The 20,457-nt window shown below is 40.2% G+C and overlaps 1 protein-coding gene across 3 annotated transcripts in view; it reads right to left on the minus strand.

The window, feature by feature from the left end:
• The window catches only part of MTMR10 (myotubularin related protein 10), a 41,665-nt gene extending 30,309 nt beyond the window's left edge, over positions 1 to 11,356 (minus strand). Inside the window, exons 1-2 of one of the 3 annotated variants that reach the window (XM_076348346.1) lie at positions 11,340 to 11,356; positions 9,152 to 9,212 (exon numbers count right to left, since the gene is read on the minus strand). Coding sequence is in view for 1 of the 3 variants with exons in the window: in XM_076348343.1 (XP_076204458.1) it covers positions 9,152 to 9,212; positions 10,663 to 10,722 (121 nt within the window). In the remaining 2 variants the exon portion in view is untranslated. Of the gene's footprint in view, positions 1 to 3,949; positions 4,100 to 9,151; positions 9,213 to 10,662; positions 10,985 to 11,339 lie in introns of those variants that run through there. The other 2 variants (XM_076348343.1, XM_076348344.1) reach the window with 2 other exon arrangements.
• Between the last annotated feature and the right edge of the window lie 9,101 nt (positions 11,357 to 20,457).

The raw sequence follows: 20,457 nt of genomic DNA on the forward strand, positions 1-20,457 counted from the left end.
CAGAACAGCGTATCCGAAAACCTTAGTTTTCAGGGAAGAAGGCTGGTTGAATAGCATCTAGGACCACAGCCTTACTAACGTATGAGGTGAAATAGACTGAACAGTATTCAACAAATCTAACAATACTGACTGAATGCAAAAATGCTGCACAATGAAATAAAGTAACTGAGCAGTTTACAAGGTGAGATATTTATACTGTATTGTATATATATACACACATACACACACATCTATATCAATACATACACAGAGAGACAGAGCATGCGCACACATGCATATATACATATGTTAGAACACTAACATACAATATTTCTAGCACATTAAGAACTTGATACTTGCTAGAGGCAATGAATGGCTGAAATCAGACTCCATAAATGAATAATGCAAATCCTACAGGCTCAAGAAGTTTGCAGGTACCCTACATATTGCTAAAGGAGCTTTTTCAATGCTGTACTAGAAGCATAAGAATAGATTTATTAGTATAAACTTTCTTTAATGAGCATTGAAGTTCTAAATCAAAATCTGAGTATGTTTAGTGTACGTTCAAGGTCTAATAGACATAAGAACAATAGAGGGTATTAAGTACTTTATGTAGTCATGTAATTCCTACCTAAATTCATAAAATCCTAGCAGCTGAATAGACTCATGAAACTAAACCCCTGTTCCTCATTTATGCTGCTTAAACCCAATTAAGACAACAGGAAAAACAGCTTGTTTATGTGAAAGATAGTCTAAAAACTTCACAATAGAAAAGCTAAAGTTAATTCAAGTAGCCATTTAACCATTAAAAATGTGTATTAATGAGCTCACTTGTATTTAGAAAGATCTAAGTCTAAAACTGCTCCAAAATGATTGGCAAATAATTAACTTGTATAGATTTCTGAGTAAGAATTTCCAATAAAAACTTCATTAATAAGTAACTAAAATCTAGAACATCTTCACCCATTTAGCAGCCTTTTCTTAGCTGTTCTCTTGTAGAGAGAATACCAAAATTGTATGAGTTTATTAGTATGCGCCAAGCATTTAGATGTAAATGTCTCTAATCCGCTTCTAAATGAATCTTCTGTTCAGTGTGCTCAGCCACTTCCAAACTTAAGAAAAAACTATTTTTCAAGCTCATGAAATAATTGTCTTTTATCTCTTTTCTTATTTTCATGAGCTCTTACAATGTATTTAAGGATTTAAGGTATATGAAGACAAAAAAAGCTGCATACTAGTGTAGATACCACCCATCTTTTTTTCCCCCAACTATTTTCCAATACTTTCACAATTAGTTAAAAAATAGACTACATTTAATTTTCTGTACATCTGCAAAAAAATAAAAACAAAGTAAAAATGTTGTTCCAAAAGGACAGCTCAATACTGTGATTATTGGAGAATGAAAAACAATTTGGATGTATTCTAATTGCATTAATTTTTAGTAGGAGAACCTGGGATTTCTGTCAAAAAACAACTCTAACCACTGCTTGGAGAGTGGTGTGCTTTAAATGCACAGTACCAAAAGAGTTTGCTTTGCCAATCTGATTAGAAAAATTGTTATTAAAATATCATATACGAATATTGTACAGTTTCTCTAGTGTGCTAACAAACAGAAAAAGAGAAAGAGCATGACAAGAGCTTAGCTAAATTTTAGAAATGCTCAGTAAGGAAAAAAGTAGCAAAAAACCAAAAAAGACTTCTTAGTAAAAGCCTTCAAAGAACAACTATTCTTTTCCCATGCACAATAACAAGATTAAAATCAGTATTTGTCCAATAATGGCTAATCTTTGTGAACCTTGCAAAAGAAACTGACCACAGGAAGGATCTGAAAAGATAACTGCTTTTCTGAACTGGGATGGGATGCTCCACAAAAGCTTCCCCCACACCGCAGAAACACAGCGAAGGACAGAAGAACGTAGAGCAGGCAACCAACAGGAGTTCTCACGGCAAGAAAGGAACAACCATCGTGAGCAAGGCCCTCATTAGCAACTAGATCCAAACCAAAGTATTGCAGTAGATTAAAAAGCTGATCATGCTTACAGAGCTGCTTTAATCCAGCAACTTGTATTACCCCTAAAATGAAAACAGTTCCATATTCAACATTCATTCCCACCTCAACCCTTGTGCTGGCACTGCCATTTGTGAAAGACTTTGTTAGTTACATCAGAGAATTGATCCAGCTGAAAATAATTGTAACCATGTATTTTTCTTCCTTTTTTGTCAGTCCTGATTTCATCTGAATTAGCTCTCTGATCTGGCTTGTTCTTTGGTTCCACAAAAAAGTGTCAGCACCAAGTAGCTAATAGGAAGACACACCTGTGATGAGAAAAATGGAATAATAAACAGCTCCTCCTGGCACCAGTATGTATTTTTAGGCCAAATTAAAATAACCCTATCACCAAAAACCCCCAAAAAAGGTTTTAGTAATGATTTGGTCAGAGTTCTGTAACATGAACAACAGACAAGCCAGTGAGGAGGGAGAGTGTTTTGTGTTTTGCATATTTTTAGTCTGGCTACATAAACTAGAGATTCCCAAAGCCTGACTTTGCCTAAACAATATAATCAGTAACAATTTGAGAGGACTGCGGTTTTCAGCCTGTTATTTTATAACTACATCACCAATACAAGTTACAGATGCTGTTCTGAACTTGTAATATATTACTGGGTCTAGCTTCAATTACTCAGGTTTGGCTTAATAAATAAACCAATACAGAAACACATGTTCCTTAGAAATTACTTCGCTGAAGACTTACTTCATTGGAAGCAAATATAATTGCCAGGAGACAAAAACTCCAGTAGTTTGGTCAGCTGACAATTCAGAATCTACCATTTTATCCCCTTTCTGGACTTTAATGACTTGTGGCATTAAACGTATGTGGGACAGAGCGGGCAGAAACCAATTACTTTGGAACTGTTTTGCAGAATGCACATGGCAGAAACATTAGAATATTTAATTTTAAAGCATGTTGATCCTTCTACCTTTAAAGAAGGATTTCCATATTGCCCTACAGCTCATCTGTTGCAAATAGGAAAGTATTTTTGTAGATATTTACAAATACTTAAAATATATTACTAGTCAGAAACTTTAAGAAATGCCCTCTATGTATTCATAACAAAGAAGGCAGAATAAAGCGACTCCATTCAGTAAAATTCACTTGTAAGACTGTATCTGGAACTTAGATTCTACACGCAGACTGCCTTGGTAGTACTTATATCATGCCAATCCTTAAAAAAAGCAAAACCAAAAACAAAACAAGCAGTTAACTGAACCCAAAGCATGCCTGAAAATTTACTTTGAGTCAAACAAACAAAAAAGCTATAATAGAGTATTACTATATACTTACTGTAAGTGATGCCTCATTTATTCTAAATATAAGTCAAATGCTTGGTTTATTTTTAAATTTCTTGCAGTATGAAAGATTAGTTTGCAGAAAACTGCTGTTTCAGATTTCAAATCTAGAACTTGAAATCTCATAATTTATTTAAATAAAACTTTTGGTAATCATCTTGTTACAGACCGCCCAAAAAACCTTTTTTTTTTTAATTCTACTTTAGAAAAGCTTTAGGGGATTGTATTACTTTCCAAATTGCCATTCTGATTTTCTAATATGGCCATTCTGAAATGTTGAAAATAATTTCATGCTCTTGTATGACACTGATTCCTGAAAACAAGTTGAAATTACAAAGCTATTTCACTTACTTGTCTAATATCACATGCTAACTTTAAAAACAAACAAACTTTTACAGTAACATTTCAATTTCAAATAAGAAACTTGGTGCAGGGAAAAACCCCTAACCCTGCAATATGATGTCTTAATCAGCTGCCCAATGAGTAAGAGAGCCTTGGCTAGCACACCACAACACTGGAAATGAGAATCAACAACTGAATATGCTTTGGAAACAATCAGAAACTGACTTCATACAAATTCTATTCAGTTATTATCAGCATTGACAGGCTATCACTACTCACCATCAACAGATGAACATCCTTAACAGATCAAGCAATACCTACTTGAATATCAACAACTCATTCCAGAAATATACATGGAAAAAGGCACTGACAGCAACAGCATTACTACTTGTACCAAGCAATTAAACAATCCCAGTTTCCCCTTTGAGGTGTGAAATCAAAATGATTCCTAATACACAAGAAAGGCAGACCTGAAATCTCTGGGGTTACACACTAACCTCACTAACTTGGTCCCTATTTCTTACCCCCACCCCCCCCCGTCACAGTGCTGGCATCATGCACTCGCATTGCAACACCATGACCTCTGTTCTCCAGCTCTGGGACACCACAAACCAAACAAAAATGCCAAGAAAGAGGTGCAGGGGTTCAAAGCAGTCAGGAGTGAACATACCTGGGGTACTAACACACAAGCGTGCCTCACCAAAAAGTGTACTTTCCTTCTCCTATCACAAGATGTGTTGCAGCTGCTCTGGAACACATGACTTAATGTACTAAGGATTTGCAGAAAGCAGGAAAAAAAATAGAAAAAGAGCTGGGAGCTAACTTGCAAGACAATCAGACACATCTAAAAGATTAAAACTTTCCATGATACAGTCGTAAAAACCTCCCACAATTAAATTTCTACAGTCACTTGCCTATCTAAGGGCAACATGTATACAAGAAAAGCAAACCAAAACCAAAAATCAGGTGGTAAAGCCTGGTGGTAAAGATTGGCATTATTAGATAAAAACCAAATATATCCAGTGGCGAAAATCTTGAACACGGTATGTAATTTTACCTCAACAAGAAGACGGCATAACTGGAAAATGTTCAGAGGTAATGAAAAGGATGATTAAAGATATGGAAAGCTTCCTTCTTAGGACCAACTAAGACAACTAAGCTAGAGGAAAGCAAAACGGAGCAGACATACGACACAAGTCTGAAAATCATGAGTCACATGGAATGGGGGAATACAGCTTGACATTTGCTGTGTCATGCAAGAACTAGGATTTATCCAAAGACACTAGATGGTGGTAAGTTCAGAACAACAAACAAAGGTAATTTGTAACATCATATAATTAAACTGCTGAACTCCTTACCAGATGAAGCTGTGGGTGATAGAAGTTTACATGGCCACAGAAAGCAATTGGATAAATTCATGTAAGAAAAATCCAGCAAAAGGAATGAAATATGATAACACTGTCTCTATGATGCTCTGTAACTCCTCACTTGGATCTCCCCATTACGTTACTCTAAGAGGAAAGTCCCCATGCCACACATTGAAGGCAGCGGGGAGGACAGAACAAGCAGCTGGGAGTGCTGCTTGTCCTGTTCGTTCTTCTTCCTGTGTGCCTGCTGGAGGACACCGTCAGCCAGAGGTGACATCTGACCCGGTCCAGCTGTGCTCATGACATGTTTATAAACCCACCACAGGTGTGATCGCACCCCAATGATGGCACTGAAATTGACTGCTACGATCTGAGCACGAAAAACATGTTGCAGGCACAAGAGACTATGAATAACTGCTTTGCAACAGCAGCTCACCACCAATATTCCTTTAACTTGCCTTAACACGAGCAAGCTTTAAAGACAAAAAAAAATACTGTTCTAATTCAGTTTACTTCTATAATTTTACTGTATAAACTTTTAAAAACAAAAACAACTAAACCATTTCTAGCTGCTTTGTAAAAACTTACAAGTAACAGCTACTAACTTAATCTACTAGCAAATTAGTATACTGAGCAACACTTTAAAGTAATTACTACAAGTGGGTATTAAGATTCAGGAAGAACAATCCTCTCCTCACACTTAATCAGATGTTCCATTAGTTATATAATCTCCTGCAGAACATCCTGTGTGAGCAACAGTGAGGACCCTTTCGCCTGATCTTGCCTAAACCACAGTGCGGCACTGCTTACAGTACAGACACTGGACTGGTTCATTATCCATCCAGGTATTGCACCTCCGCACACTGCTTTGCCATTCAAATCATGAAAACAGACACTGCATTACATTCCAGTTATCTTGTCCAAGGTTTTTGAATGCTTAAGTTGATGTCTCAAAAACACTACAGACATTGTTATGGAAAATTGATTACCAGAACAAAACACACTTTCAAGTTTAACTTCAACTTCATTCTCCCCTAAAGTACACAAGCTAATTTCCTGCTAGCTAGGCAAGGCACTTTAACAGACTGACTGGTAGACTACCTGCTATTTCACCATTTGTCCTCTTTGACATGCTTATAAAACAAGCTATGCAAACAAACAAAGGAAAAAAGTGAAACTGTTACACAGGCCAACTCTTCAACTAACTGCAAAAACTCTTAATCAGACAGCTACACTAAGAGAACAGAACTGCAGAAAGAAAAAGAAAACATTTTTATAACTACATCTTAAACCTGTATCATGTGTTTTGGAATGAAATTATACCAAATTCTATAAAATTATTTGCTTTTCCCTACTGCAGTATCAGTATTATCACTTATAACCAAGGTTTTTACTTGCTTGAAATTATGCTAGTTGCTTTTCCTAATACACCATCCTCCTCAGGGCACACTGTTCCATGAGAATGCAGGCTTTTGTTCCAAAAGCTGAAGAGATGCGTCTCTATTCCTCTGGGCACCAGAGGAAACTTTAAAAACAAACTCTACAGGTTAAAAGTTGATTCCAATGTAAATTACAATTTTATTTATTTTTTAATAAAAACCTCCTCATTTTGTAACCTGACTCATTATTTCCATGTCTGGAACTCCCTCTCCTAACCTCCACTGCACAGAAATACAAGTTAGACAGTAGGGTATTTAGCTACTTTGGAATTTCAATTTTTAGTAAGCTACTCCCTCAAAGTAACTATGTTTTAGGAATCAAAAGCTTTAATACAACTATTTGCAGTTTTCTAAGATTACTAAGGCCAGTAACCGCTTGCGCTAATATAATTTAATTGCAAAAGAACTCCTTAAAAACTCCACCAATTAAAGCAGCATAATAAACATTCAGCCGCTCAGGTTTAACTCTGTTCCTGAGAGCAAAAGCAATTTCACATAACTATTAAGGATATTAGGAATGCCATACTCAAACTGTACGTGCAAGGGAGTACAACTCAGCCTTAATATAATTAAATGAGTTGGAATTTGGCCAGAAACTTGGGTTATGACAAATCCAAAAGCCAGTCTATCCAACAGTACAACGTGTACTTGTTTATACACTTTTCTACTGCACCATTTGATGACAGAAACAAACAAAAAAAAATGTATTTAGGCCAGTGCTTAACTTTAAACAGGAAGAGTTTCATTTAAGTAATTTAAAAAAAGTCACTTCTAAACTCCCCCCCACCCTCATACAGACTGATGCTCACAAAAATGAAAAGATTCTGTCGCAGCTACTCTGTGGCTGTACAGAGCAGTGAATTTTATTATGAAATAATTCAAAATAACACCTTAGAATGATGTGGAAGTGGAAATTTTAATTCTGTGGTGAGTCATACTCTTTCAATCAGTTTCTATATAACCTGGGGCAACTTACTACAAATGTCCCAAACCCCATGAAATGTTGATTTCAAAGATAGTGCAGACAAGGGAAATGATGCAAACACGGGATAAATATAAGCCAGTTGAGAAAAACAAACCCAGTCAGCACCATTTTAAGTGTACTTCGGAGTTTCACAAATAAAGAATGAACCACACTGCAAAACGTTACTGCACAGAAGTTGTTTTCTATAACTGCTCACGCACGTGTCCCACAGGAAAGGCAAGATGTGTTACATTTTGAGAAAAGCAATCTCATACTGCCCTGCAGTTTCTGTGGAATGTCTCAGAGAAGAACATGCAGTCACTTCCTTGTGAGTCAAAGACCTTGGATGAATATCAACTGCAACATAACCAGTAAGATGCCAAGTGGTAAGCAGACGTTTTGCAAGCATAAAAATATAACTATTTCAAATACTGAGCAATCTTAGCAATGTATTTTAAGGTATTTATACCTCAAGCAAAATCTGTATTATTATGTTTCATGCAGAGTGTCAGCCAGTTAGTTGTTACTTCCTCTTTCAGTTGAACCTCTTCCACACTATTTCAGCCTCTTAAGCTTAAGGTACCTCACTGGACAGTGTCACATATCAATTAGTACTGCTTAATTAACAACAGTCCCATATAAAGCAATGACAGAAATAATTTTTTAAGAGTAACTTGTTTATTCGATTGATCACTTTGAAAGTTAACGTGTTTTATCAACTTAGACAACATGATAGCAATAGCTTCCTACATTAGTATATGTGTGTAAATTCATATTTGTTAACATATCATCTGAATGCTAAGAAAAAAATGCAGTATACCATTGTTTTAAACTCAAAATTACCCTTAGAAACAGCAAGCCAAATTTATTACTGCCATGTACAGTTTGCAATGAAAGTAATCTTGAGAACAGTAGATCATTCCTTTGGTATCTGAAAAAGGCTTTTAGAAATCCTCGTTGATCAAAATGTCATTTACCAAAGATGATTTCTTATTTAAAATGTGGAAGTCATGAATATCCTACATTTTTATAAATAAGTAATTATGAACAATAATAAAAACATTGCTTTTGTCATCCACACACTAAAAAGGTTATTCTGCATAGGTTTAAAGACACTTACAAATTCCAAAATTATGTAACAGTTGCATATTCAGTAAGAGTAAATGAATAAAGATGGCATTAGAAGTTTTCCAATAGACAGAAGTCAATCATACCTACCTACTGGAAATTCTATGAATATATAAAATAAAGGAAGACTACAACACATGCTATGGTAGTGGGTTCTGCACACAGGTAAAGGTCTGACTATCTGACAAAAATATAATTATTAGTAGTCTTCCAAAGGGTGTCATAAATGTTACAAAACTTACAATGGTTTCATTTCAAAAACTCGCAATAAAACCAAGACATTATTCTACACATACTAAAGCATTACACAAGCAAAATTGTCTATGTATTTATTTAGTGTTTCAGGCAGGTTGGAACAATTTTCTACAGACACAAATATCATTAGATTTTTCTACTTAGAAGTAGAAAAATATATTAGAAGTTATATTCCCTCAAGGAACGTGCTAAGATTAAAATATACCAAAATCGATAATCACAGTAAAATAAGGAAAACTATTTACATTTTACCAATTCTATTATAATAAATGAAAGGCTTAAATATATCCTTGTTGGGGTATCTGTCAAATTCCTGATTTATGCCTACCTGGCAGAAGTACTGGTTCCAGTTTTTTAATCCTTGGTTCTGACGCTATATGGTCTTCAGCCTGAAGAAAAAAAAAAAAACAACAGAATTTACTTAAGAATCAGAAATTTACAGTCAGACACAAGTCTGATCTATTTGGGCGAAGGAGAAAGTTCTTCTTTTAACTTAAAAAGCTGATCTTAAAGAGCTAGAATCCAATCATAGCAACAGTTTTCTGTAAAGATATTAACATTTTTGTGTACATTTAGCTTTGTACCAGAAGAATAATGTGATATTTAAAGTGCTAATGTTTAACTAATTGTGTAATCTAGGCTATAACAAGTCACAGGATGAACAAAAAACAATTTGGCTTGACATTCCATAAAGGCTCAAGTCCTACAACAAGCTTTACACAGATATGGACGGTCAAGTTTGCAGAAAACTCTCTACCACCTTTTAAGATGCATGACTTTCCAACACAGGAAAACTTTCCAAAAAAACCAAGGCCTAGAACACATACATGCTTACTTGCATTTTAATTCCAAACCTTAAAAATAAAAATACTTCTATAAAAAGACCGGAACCTTCAGTGAAATAACCTTAAGGCCTATGGTTCCTACGTTGACAGTGATACTGCCATTTCCCAGGACTAGGAATATCCAGAACTATGTTGCATCGACATTTCACTTTTACCAAGAAACTGTGAAAAAGCAAAAATGAGTCAACATGTCAAACATGTTGCTAGAAGAGGTCCTGCCTTGTCTAAAATAAAGAAATAAAAATTACACGCTGTCAAGTGCACACCCAGACTACACAAAAAATCCTGGTGGTTGTACTAGATATACTTGATACTATATGCGCTGTATATAGTATTCTACTATACATACTTGACTTTCTTATTTATGCCATCAGCCAAGTTTTAAATGTGAAACGATGGCTACAGTGAGAGTTTAATTATTTGCATAACAGACAAGCACCAGCTGTTTTCTCCTCAAAGTATTCCACAGTGCGAACGTGGGTAACACCGCTCCCACCCAGCACAAAGAGGAAAGCGAGTCCAAACACACGAAGCATTATTCATAACTTTCCAAAATAATCTCACATTGGCCGGTTTTAATCAACGCAAGGCTTTATTTTGATAAAAGTTCTGCTCCTCGACCAACGTTTGGGCTTGCCACCAGCATACGCTCACTGCATGCTTGTGTGCGACTTCAAGACCAAGAGGCCAACAGGCTGCACTGCACGCAGACTGCACAGCTTTTGTTTCCCTGTGCGACGGAGGGTTTCTAGGGGCTCTTCCGAAGCCCCTCCAGAGACGCGCAGGTGCTGGTTTACTGCCCCGCGAGGCCGGTAACCTCCAGGCGAGCGGGCGAGAAGCCCCAGGCAGAGCCCCGGGCGCCCCGCGGGCCCCGCTCCGGGCGGCCCAGACGCCGCCGCGCCGGGAGGGCAGCCCCGGCGGCGGCACCTCGGCCAGGGCCAGGGCCGGGAGGGGGAGAGCGAGCAGGTCGCTAATGGAAATAAAAGGCTGTTACCTGAGGCAGCGGCAGAAGGTAGGACTTGAAGGTGGGTTTGGGCTGCTTGAGAGAAAACATTGTCGCTGCCGGCGGGGACCCCGGCGGGCGGGGAGGCAGCGGCGGGCCGGGCGCGGCCCAGGAGGCCCCGTCCCGCGGGGGCAGGGTGTCGACGCCCGCCGGCTCAGGCCCGGCGCCCCGCAGCCACTCGGGGCTGCGCGCTCCCAGTCACACGGCGGCGGCCCCGGCGGGCGGCGGCGGGGGCGGCCCCAGCGCACCCTCCTTCCCCAAGGGAGGAGTCAGCCGCCTGGGCAGGCCCGGCCTGGGGCTGCCGCAACCCCTCATGGAGCCCCCCCGCGGCTCCCTCCGCCTCCCCGCAAGGGCGGCCGCCTGCCGGCCCAGCGGCTCTCTACCGCCGGCGGCGGGCGGGCGGCGGCGGCCCTGGCGGGCGGCGGGCTGAGGCGGGCTCTGCCGGGGCGGCCATATTGGGGGGGAGCGAGGGGGCGGGGGGAGCGGCCTCCGTACGGCGGCGCGGAGGGCCCAAGCGGCCGCGGTCCGGCGGGGACCGTTAGCCCGCGCCGTCAGGCGAGTACTTAACGTCTTGTCCGCTTTTAATGGACACTTGCCGTAACGGCAATTCGAGCCAGCACTGTTATTTCTGACCAGACTGGCAGCGGGCTTAGGTTACCGAATCTTACCGATTCCCCGGGAGACCTCGCTCACGCCCCGTCCCCCGTCTCGGGGGTGGAGCCTCCCGAGGGCAGGCCGGGACCCCGCGGGTGGGAGCTCTTGCTCAGCACTGCCTCTGGGCAAGTGGCGAGAAATCGTCTCTCCTCCTGGCCTTCGTGAGAGAAAAGCAATCACAAATACCGGGGCCTGCGGGGGGCGATTAAAGTGAGGACTGAAGCAGAGGATTTCCACAGTTTGGCCTCTGAGCCACTTGGAGACTGCGAAACCTCTGCGTGGGGCCTGCAAAGGCAGGCTTGTATTGCGACCCAGGGTTGTCTCAGATCAGCAGTAAAATCGAGCTCCAGCATGAATCAACTACTGCTACCAAGTTCTTCTTATCATCGCATTTCATACAAGGTGTATCACATTACAGCCATGGCATGTATGGGATCTACGGGTGAAGCCTCCAGGCTGCTGCCGCACAGTCACCCTCTTGCTCATCGCTGTAACCGTGCTGACTGCTGGAGGTAGAAGCAGATCTAACACCTGTGTAATCTGCTGGAGGTGGATGCGGATCTATCTGTGTAATTCCCTTTCCTAAAGCTTTCCAGGCACTCATGGATTGCTCGCTTGAGCTTCTCTAGAACATGGAAATAACGCAGTTGTCCACCTAAACTGCCAAAATCTAACACTGCTATCCTGCTCTTTTGGTAAGTAGGAAACTGAGTAACAACTCACGTTTGTTTAGTGGCCCTTGGCACCCTTAAGGGTCCATGTTGCAGGTGTTTACGTGAGCAATGACTGCAATGAACTTGGCCTCCACAGTAGAAATACCCCGTACAAGAAGCAACAGTTTGGATGGAAATGTGGTTTATTCAAGAGCCCCAGAGTGGGACCACACGGGCCCGTCAGCTATGAGACGTAAGGAAGGTGAAGAGTCTGGGTTCTCCAGCGGGTGGTCCAAGCACAAAGGAATTAGGTAAAACCAGCCAGGCCTCTCCAGAGTTTGAAGCCAGGTCTGATACATCGGGTAGGGTAAGAAGGGCTGCTGGTTCCTGTGCCTACTGGTGCTCCCCCCACGGCTGGTGCGCCATAGTGACAGTTCCAGCTATGAGCCAAGTGTAGTTCACTGCAAGGCCCATGGTTTCAGGGCAAGAGTTGAAGGCCAGGACCTGCCAAACTAACTGCTGGTATTTGGGCACTGCAGCCTCACCTTATTAAAAAGCATGGGTTTGGTCAGCATACTGTGATTTTTCTGTAACAGCTCATGTGCAAGATAACATCAGTAAAGGCCTGCTACAGCATCTAGTGGTGTAATATCACCATGACATAAAGAACCAGAAGACTCCAGAAAAACAGACACATTTTTAGACACAAAATGACACATGCAGCACCCAGCATCAGCCGCAGGGTCAAGGTCTTCCCTTACTATCATTAATAGGAAGCACATTACATTGCATTATAGCCCCTGGGATTTTTTGGTGAAGTCAGAGGGTGAATGTTCAATGAAAGAATAGACTTTAGGTCATAATCTGGATTCCCCAACTTAGATGAGATGCCCCACTGATGCCAGCAGGGAGGTTTGTTTGAACAGCAAGGAGGGAAACAACCCACGGGCACTTGCCTAGGTTGAAGAAAGGAGTACGTGTGCATACGTTTAAAGCTATTCAACAGCCCAGGGGAGAACACCAGCAAGCACCTCCATAACAGTACACTACTCTTGGACTTGCAGGTGGAGAAGATAAAAACAATCCCATTGTGTAACTTTTTTAAAACAAGTGCACCTCCTTGCACAAGGGTCCCATCTTGGTGTTGGCAGACAGCTCCCTTCACTTTATCCTGTATTTTCACACATAAGATTTTTATTTTATGCTGCAAACGTCATTGTCTAAGCGGCATTATTCAGCCTGGCATGGTCTCAGGCTCAGCCCCTGTCCATTTTAGAGTGCACTGTGCTGCAGAAGCTGCCGGTGGTGTAATGCTGAGTGCTGGCCAGCACTGTGAGAGCAAGCCACAGCTCCTCTCCTGCTGGTGACTTACCCCTTTCACAAGCTAAATCCCTTGGATGTTTGGTAACTGAGAAATACTGCGAGACTTGCCCTCATCTTTATTCTTCTTTGAAGTTTTTTGTTCATATTCAGAACATTATTGAAAGGAAATTAAAATCAGAAAAGGGGGAAGAGAAAGCGAGGGGACAAGGAAGGCAGAAACTGTCCAAATCAGCTAGGCTTGAAATTGCATATAACAGATTTGCCAGTGATATTAAAAATGACAATTATTTATACTACATCAGAAGTACAAGAGTGTTTCTGCATCAGCACAGAGCCTTCTGAGGAGTGGCTGCAAATGCAATCTCAGTCTTGAGGGAATGAGCATAGGACAGCACAAATTTCCATTAAGGAGTGCACTGACACATTTAAATTGCAGTGCTGTTCTGAAAAGGAACAAACAAAATCAAAACTAAGCTCTCAGTAAACGTAAGCTCACAAGATTTGTGAGGATTGTTGGAACTGGTCACAAGTTGCCACTGGAAGAGTTTTATGCCAGTGGGAGGAGAAAGCTGGTTTGACAGAAGTGAGTATTTTGGAGGAGCAAGCTAATTCTGTCACAGCTTGCAGCGGGATACAAGCAGGCAGTGCAGACAGGCAGAGCAGGACAGGCACGTAGGGCAGGGTAGGCAGGCAGGGCAGGGCAGGGCAGGCCAGACAAGGCAAGAGGGCAGGTAGGGCAGGTCAGGCTAGGCAGGCAGGACAGGCGGGTGGGGGGGCAGGGTAGGGCAGGCATGACAGGCAGGGAAATCCTCTGGATCCCCTGACTCCTTTTTGGCAATGCACTCAACTGCCTGCCCATCTCCAACCATCCCGGCTTGCCTTACTTGCTCACTTTTTTCAAACAGTTCTGCTAAACCAGAGGTTTCTGAGAATGCCTTTGTTCTGTGAGAACAGTCTTGAAAGAATAGTGGGAAGCTAGCTATGCAACAAAGCCAGCTGAACTGAAAAGACTGCAGTTGTCTATTTTTACTCTCATTAATTTAAAAAATACCATTTTTTTACTCAGTGCAGTTATTTTCCTTGCCTCAGCATTAAGTTATTCAGTGATATCTCCTATGTGCTAGACTGACCTTACACTTGTCCACTGTCATGGCCCTCCCAGAACCAGCTTGGCCTGCTCTCCTGGTGGTATCACACCTCACATGCTGTGTCGCAGTTTCCTGGGGCCTCTTTTTACATACATTGCAAATTGTTTGTAACAGTGAAGATAATCATCTGCTTAGCTAATGTTATGGTGCATAACCTGCTGTATTTACTGCACATCAGATTAGGAATCTTCCTAAAAGCTCTGGTACAACCTCACAAGACAGCTCTGTGGTTGGGGAAGTACTTTGGCCTGTGCAATGCATGAGGGCTGGGGTTAAATCAGAACGGATTTTCATAAAGGTCTCTTTTGATCTCTCAGCAGATTAGAGAATGGCTTTCATTAGACATGTTCAAGAACAGGTTAGACCACCATCTGCCACTGATGCTATCAACATTGCTGAACTTGCCTCAGTGTAGATGATCTCTTCCAGGCCTGTATTTCTATGGCAACTTAGGTGTTTTCATAGCTTTCTGAAGAATGGTTCAATTATTGGTTTGAACTCCAAGACACAAAGACATACGTGTTGTCTGATTTCACAGATGAGCTATGTGCCCAGAGCTACAGCAAGTATGTGGCAAGTCTGCGAAGTCAGGGATTCACTGATGAAAGTCTGTTCTATTTTTCACTGAAAGCGTTACGGTTTATTACTTTACCTGGACACCTCCCTACTCCTGCACTCAATAGTTTGCACACCAAGTTGCCTCAGCCTGCACTCAGAAGTGTGGGACTTTTGCTGGGGACTTGCGAGGAAGCCAGCCCTACAGGTCTGTATTACGTCATATAGAAGAAAAACATTATGCCTTAAATTTATTAAGCAGTTGAAAAAAAATCTCTTTCCTGAGTGTCCTTGATGAAGATCCAGCAGAATAATATTTAAAATGTGATTATTTATATAAAACAGCAACTTTGATAGTCGTGGCCAAAGATACACAAAAGATATGAAAACTATGCAAAGGTTTTAGTTTCTTGAGGTATCTCAGGATAAACGCCTCCTTTTCAAGGCACGTCTGTGAAGTGGAGGTAGTATTCTCAGTGTGGAGATTTAATGATGTTGAACTTTGCTATGTTACATAAGGGTACTTTTCTTGTTAATCATTATGTAGGTATTACTTGCCTAGAGTTATTTGGAGCTATTCATTGGTACAATGTTCCACCTTTGCTTGGGCTATTTTACATAGGTATTGTGATAGTGACCATCAGATTACCAGCGCTCCTAAAGTAGAATCTAACCTTTTTCCATGGCCATTTTTGAAGGCTGTTGGTCTGCGCAGATAATAGATTGCTGAGCATAGCAGTCCAATTAGTGCAAGAAAAGGGAGATGCTTGCATCTAGAATCATGCAGGATGAAGCGCTGTGGTTTCATAGGGGTTTTAATGTTGTAGAGACAAAAGAGGAGCAGGCAGATGACATTATGCAACTCCTTTTTCATTAACTGTAACACCAAGCAAAAGGTGGATACAGGCACTTAAATATTTTGGCTGAACAACGGCAAAGAACAGTGTAAAGCCTATTATCAAGACATACCTTACATCCATTGTAAAGATACAGGGCATCAACCATAAAGCACCATGCCACGTCAAATTTTGTTTCTACAGATAAGGCCAAAAGTTAAAAAAAGCAAAAGAAGATTGCGGTATTAAGGAAATCTGTAGTTCTTGTCTCACTTCTCCCAAAGCTTGCGGTTTGTCAGCCTGCAATCCAAACTATTGCTGTGTACTGTTTTTTGACTATCCCAACCCCTCTGGACCCTGGCACCAGTTGAAATGGGCATTAAATGGCTGTATCGAGCAGGTCTTTACACCTGTTTTACCTTTCTGTCTGATGCTGGATCCCAATAGGGGATCAAAATCCACAATTAGGCTGAAATATTCAGCTCAGGTGACCACTGCACGCAGTAGAGCATTTATCTGCAGTGGCTGTAGTGAGAGGAAAACACCTCTAGGGCTAATGTAGCCTCGCAGCCCTGTAAATAGAGTATTGTCACTGCTAGTAACAGGCCACAGGCTTTGTGCTGACTTTGTAAGGCCTCAGGACTGAGGCTTGTCAGGATTGCTTTGTCTGAATTTGCCTTAACCTGCCTCAAGGTGTCCCTTCATTTGTTTAGCTGTGAAAGCAGTTTTACTAATGACCAGGAAATTCAGGTGTAATTGTAGGATTTGAAGGCCAATGAAGAAAAACAAGATGTAAAGTTGGTAGCAAACATAAAAATGCCCCTAAGCAAGCAAAAAAAAAAGGAAAAAGAAACCAACATCATCAACATCATGCTCACCGTAGTGAAGGACCTGGGATGCTGACAGCTGACAATATTTCCTCACTACCCCCACTGCAGCCACTGACCGTTAGACCCAAAGTATCAGTGCAAGTGTGAGCATAACATCAAAAAAAAGGGGTATATAGTAGGAAGTGTGCATATATCAATTTTACCTTATTGGTTTTTTTCCTGTAGTAGTATAGTAGTATTCTTTTCTCTCTTCTTGTCTCTCCTCTCTTGTAATTAGATCTAGACTAATATTAATTCATATATTAGACTGTTAAAATTTGTTACACTAACAATAAATTTCTGACTTTACATACAAGGTGTGTCTCCTTTTTGCTTGTAACAAGCTTTTGAGTGTAATACTAGTTCAACTAGAAGTGACCAGTCAGACAGGACAGTGGTGCAGAAGTGATATGCTGGCAATGGCACTAGCAGGTGGGACCCCAGCAATGTGTCCAAGTGGTGCTGCCACTCTGAAAACTCACCTCCTCCATAGCAAGTGCTGAGCAGCAAACTGGCTTTGTGTCAGTGGGTTAACAACCCAGAACACCTGTAACAGGGCACAATCCTGTGGATCTTGCAGATCTGATGAAATAATCCTGTTGACATCCTTGGTCATGCACCCTCCTCATGTTCCTGTTTTCTGACCAGGCCTTACAGGTACTTGTACTCTTTTAATTTGTATTTAGAAGGACAGATATACATTTTGCCAAAGACAATAGTCAAGCCCAGAACCTAGGAAAGCATCCAAAGAAGCAGTATGGAGAAATCATAGTTGGAAGGTTTCAATGGCTACTTTAATTGATTACTAAATAATATGGAAAATGGACTTTCTTGGTTCTCAGGTATCGAAATCCAGCGTCTAAAATGGAAAGAGTGACTCTGCAATAGGAGAGGCTTGCAAGAGCAAAGTCAAGCTAGTCCCAGAATGATGCAATGTAAAAAGGGGTAACTCATGGAATCAGCTCGTATAGTTAAGAACCTGCCTATGTGAATATTACAATTAGTCACTGTGTTTAAAACATTTGCCTTGAGGGAGAGGGAAATATCTGTATTGCAAGATACTGTAAGGTGAACAAACTTAAATTACCTCAGTGTAATGTCTCTGCATAGACATAGCCTTAGAGTACATACTCTTTAGGCTTGACCTGGTTCAGTATCGATCAAGCACATAATAAAAAATGGTAAGTGGAATTCACAGTGCCACTGCTGTGGAGTCACCACAAACTTAGCAGCAGGAGGGATGCATCTTCCTGAAAAGTAGTATTAAACATGCCTCTTCAGAAACGCAAATTCTGTGCTTGCATCCTTTCAGCCAGTATTCAAGAAAGCATGTAGGCAGACAGGCAAATGTGTTGATCGTAATTCTGTTTAGTGTGCTCCAAATCTACTATTGGTCTTCTATGCACATACAGAGCCATATTTAAATCTTATTAAAATGGCTGTATGTCTAAAATAACTCTGCCAAAGTCAGTGTAGTTACTTCACGTTTAATGGCAGAGAGGTTATCATTTCAGTTCATGCTATGCAAGAGCACGGAACACATCCAAGCCTTATAAAGTCATCATTGTATAGAGAACTTAATGGAAAATTACTGGCAAATGTTAAAAAAGAAACTTTGCTTAGAAAATGTTCAGCCCATGCACTGCATGAGAAGAAACAGCTAAGTGAAGTGTTTTGATACATTATAGTGAAAAATTTGTTACACTGAATTAATTTCACATCTTTTTCATGTGTGTGTTTATAAATATTTTTACACAAAGGAAGTAAATAAAAACAAAGGTAAAACATTTTTGTTTGAAATCTACAGCTATCTGATAAATTTGTAATGTAAATGCTAAAAAAAGTAACTGGTCAAACAGAGCATGATTTAACACACATTTTATAAAGACAATGTAACAAGAGGTATGCAACACACTGTATTTCATTCCACAATGCATACTGCTTGTTTAGCAAAGTGCTGAAAAGCTGCATCCCTTTATGTTTGTTAATGAATCAGTTTCTGGTGAGTGTGCAGGCAAACAATAAAAAGGCATTGGCAAATTGGAGGCTATTTTAACCACACATACAAAATGGCTATGTAGTTGCATAGAACAGTAACACAGAAGTAAACATGGAAGTGAAACAATTTCAAATGTCATTCTGTTTTTACAAAATGTCAAGTTCCCTAAAGTTGAATAAAAGAGAAGCCCAAATGAAAAGCAAAATGTCAACACCGTTCTGACAACAGTGAAAGCAGTAAACCTGCTAATAAGACCAAGCTAGCAAAAATCCATAGTAAATGATGACTGAACTTTCAGAAATGTCTATGCAGTTACCATGATCATTCAGTATGGTAACAGTACTTCAAGGTGTTAAGTATGGATGGAGTATGAAAATATAATACAAACAATAAAAAGCTGATGCCATCAATGCATTTGTAGAGTCTTCCATCAATCTCTGCATTTCAAAATGCTGTAAGCAGCATTATCAAGGGGGATACTGAGACCTACATACTGTGGAGCTGATGGTGGGGAAAAAAAGAAATTCTGTCTTTTCAAAATAGTACATGAATAAGTCCTGATGGTTAATGAGTTAAGCATAAACTTTTGACCAGTATTCTGTGAACAAGTAACATGCCTTTAACTCATTTTCTTTCTTGTCTGTTCAATGGTATGCATCCCCTGCAAAGAGAGGTGCTGAATATTTGGGAAAACAAAATTCCTACAAGGTAACAGAAAAGAATGAGGCAAATAACATCATACTATTACGAAGAAAACTATCCAAACCTAGTACTTAGAATGCCACTGTAGACACAAGTGTGCTGGGAAACTGTAACTATGAATGTGGATTTCCAGTCTGAGTCACTGACAGATAGAAAACACGTTCGCTGTAGAGACTTTTTTCCCTTTGACATTTGTTTTTGAAATTTACTCAAGAAAATGTATGGAATTTCTGTTCTCATCTGGAAAATTTATTTTTTGTTTAGACTGACTCCTCGAAACTGTTCCTTGTTCCTCATGTATCGTCATAATGAAATTGCAAAATGAAAGATGAATTTGTCACAGTAGATTTGCTTCAAACACAGATTGGCTACATTTTGATCTCACCCGATCAGAACACCTTTCCTGTTTTCTTTTGTTTTCCCTTGCAGGCATTTAAAAAAAAGCCAGACTCTTACTCTACGTGAACCTCTATTGTAATCCTCATTTACACAAACACTAATGCAGATGTTGGATTCATATTATTAAAATCTCTGTATACTTCATATACTTAAAATCTCCCTAAACATTTTGAAACAATGATCGCTGTTTTTCAACAGTTTAAGGCTGTCAGCATGCTTTGAGGTGGGGACAGATATGATCCTGAAAGCAAGGTTATGTCACTAAAGTTCAAGGACAAGTCAAGAATGTCTACACATGGCTTTCTGGGTCAGGTTTCTCCAAACACAACTGTATTTTGCCACTCAGACCTACTTTAGTGGATGAAAACTGCTATGTTGTGCCTTTCTGAAAGAGGAGCTAAGAAGCATGCATGAAATCAGAAGTGAAAGAGGGGACTACATAATTTTTCCTTGCCTTCAACAATTTTGTTTTGATCTGAAAAACACAATGGCCATGAAGAAACCAGCTGCATAAGTAAGGATAAAAACTAAGGCTGGTTAAAAATTTGTTCAGTTTAAGAAGTCTTCTGATAAAAAAAAGAAAAAACATTTTCTAAATTATTACATGATAATATCGTCCTTCTTTCAAGAGCCTTTATAAAAAGCTTG

The sequence above is a fragment of the Aptenodytes patagonicus genome, chromosome 10 (genome assembly GCF_965638725.1).
Source record: "Aptenodytes patagonicus chromosome 10, bAptPat1.pri.cur, whole genome shotgun sequence".
NCBI lineage: Eukaryota > Metazoa > Chordata > Aves > Sphenisciformes > Spheniscidae > Aptenodytes > Aptenodytes patagonicus.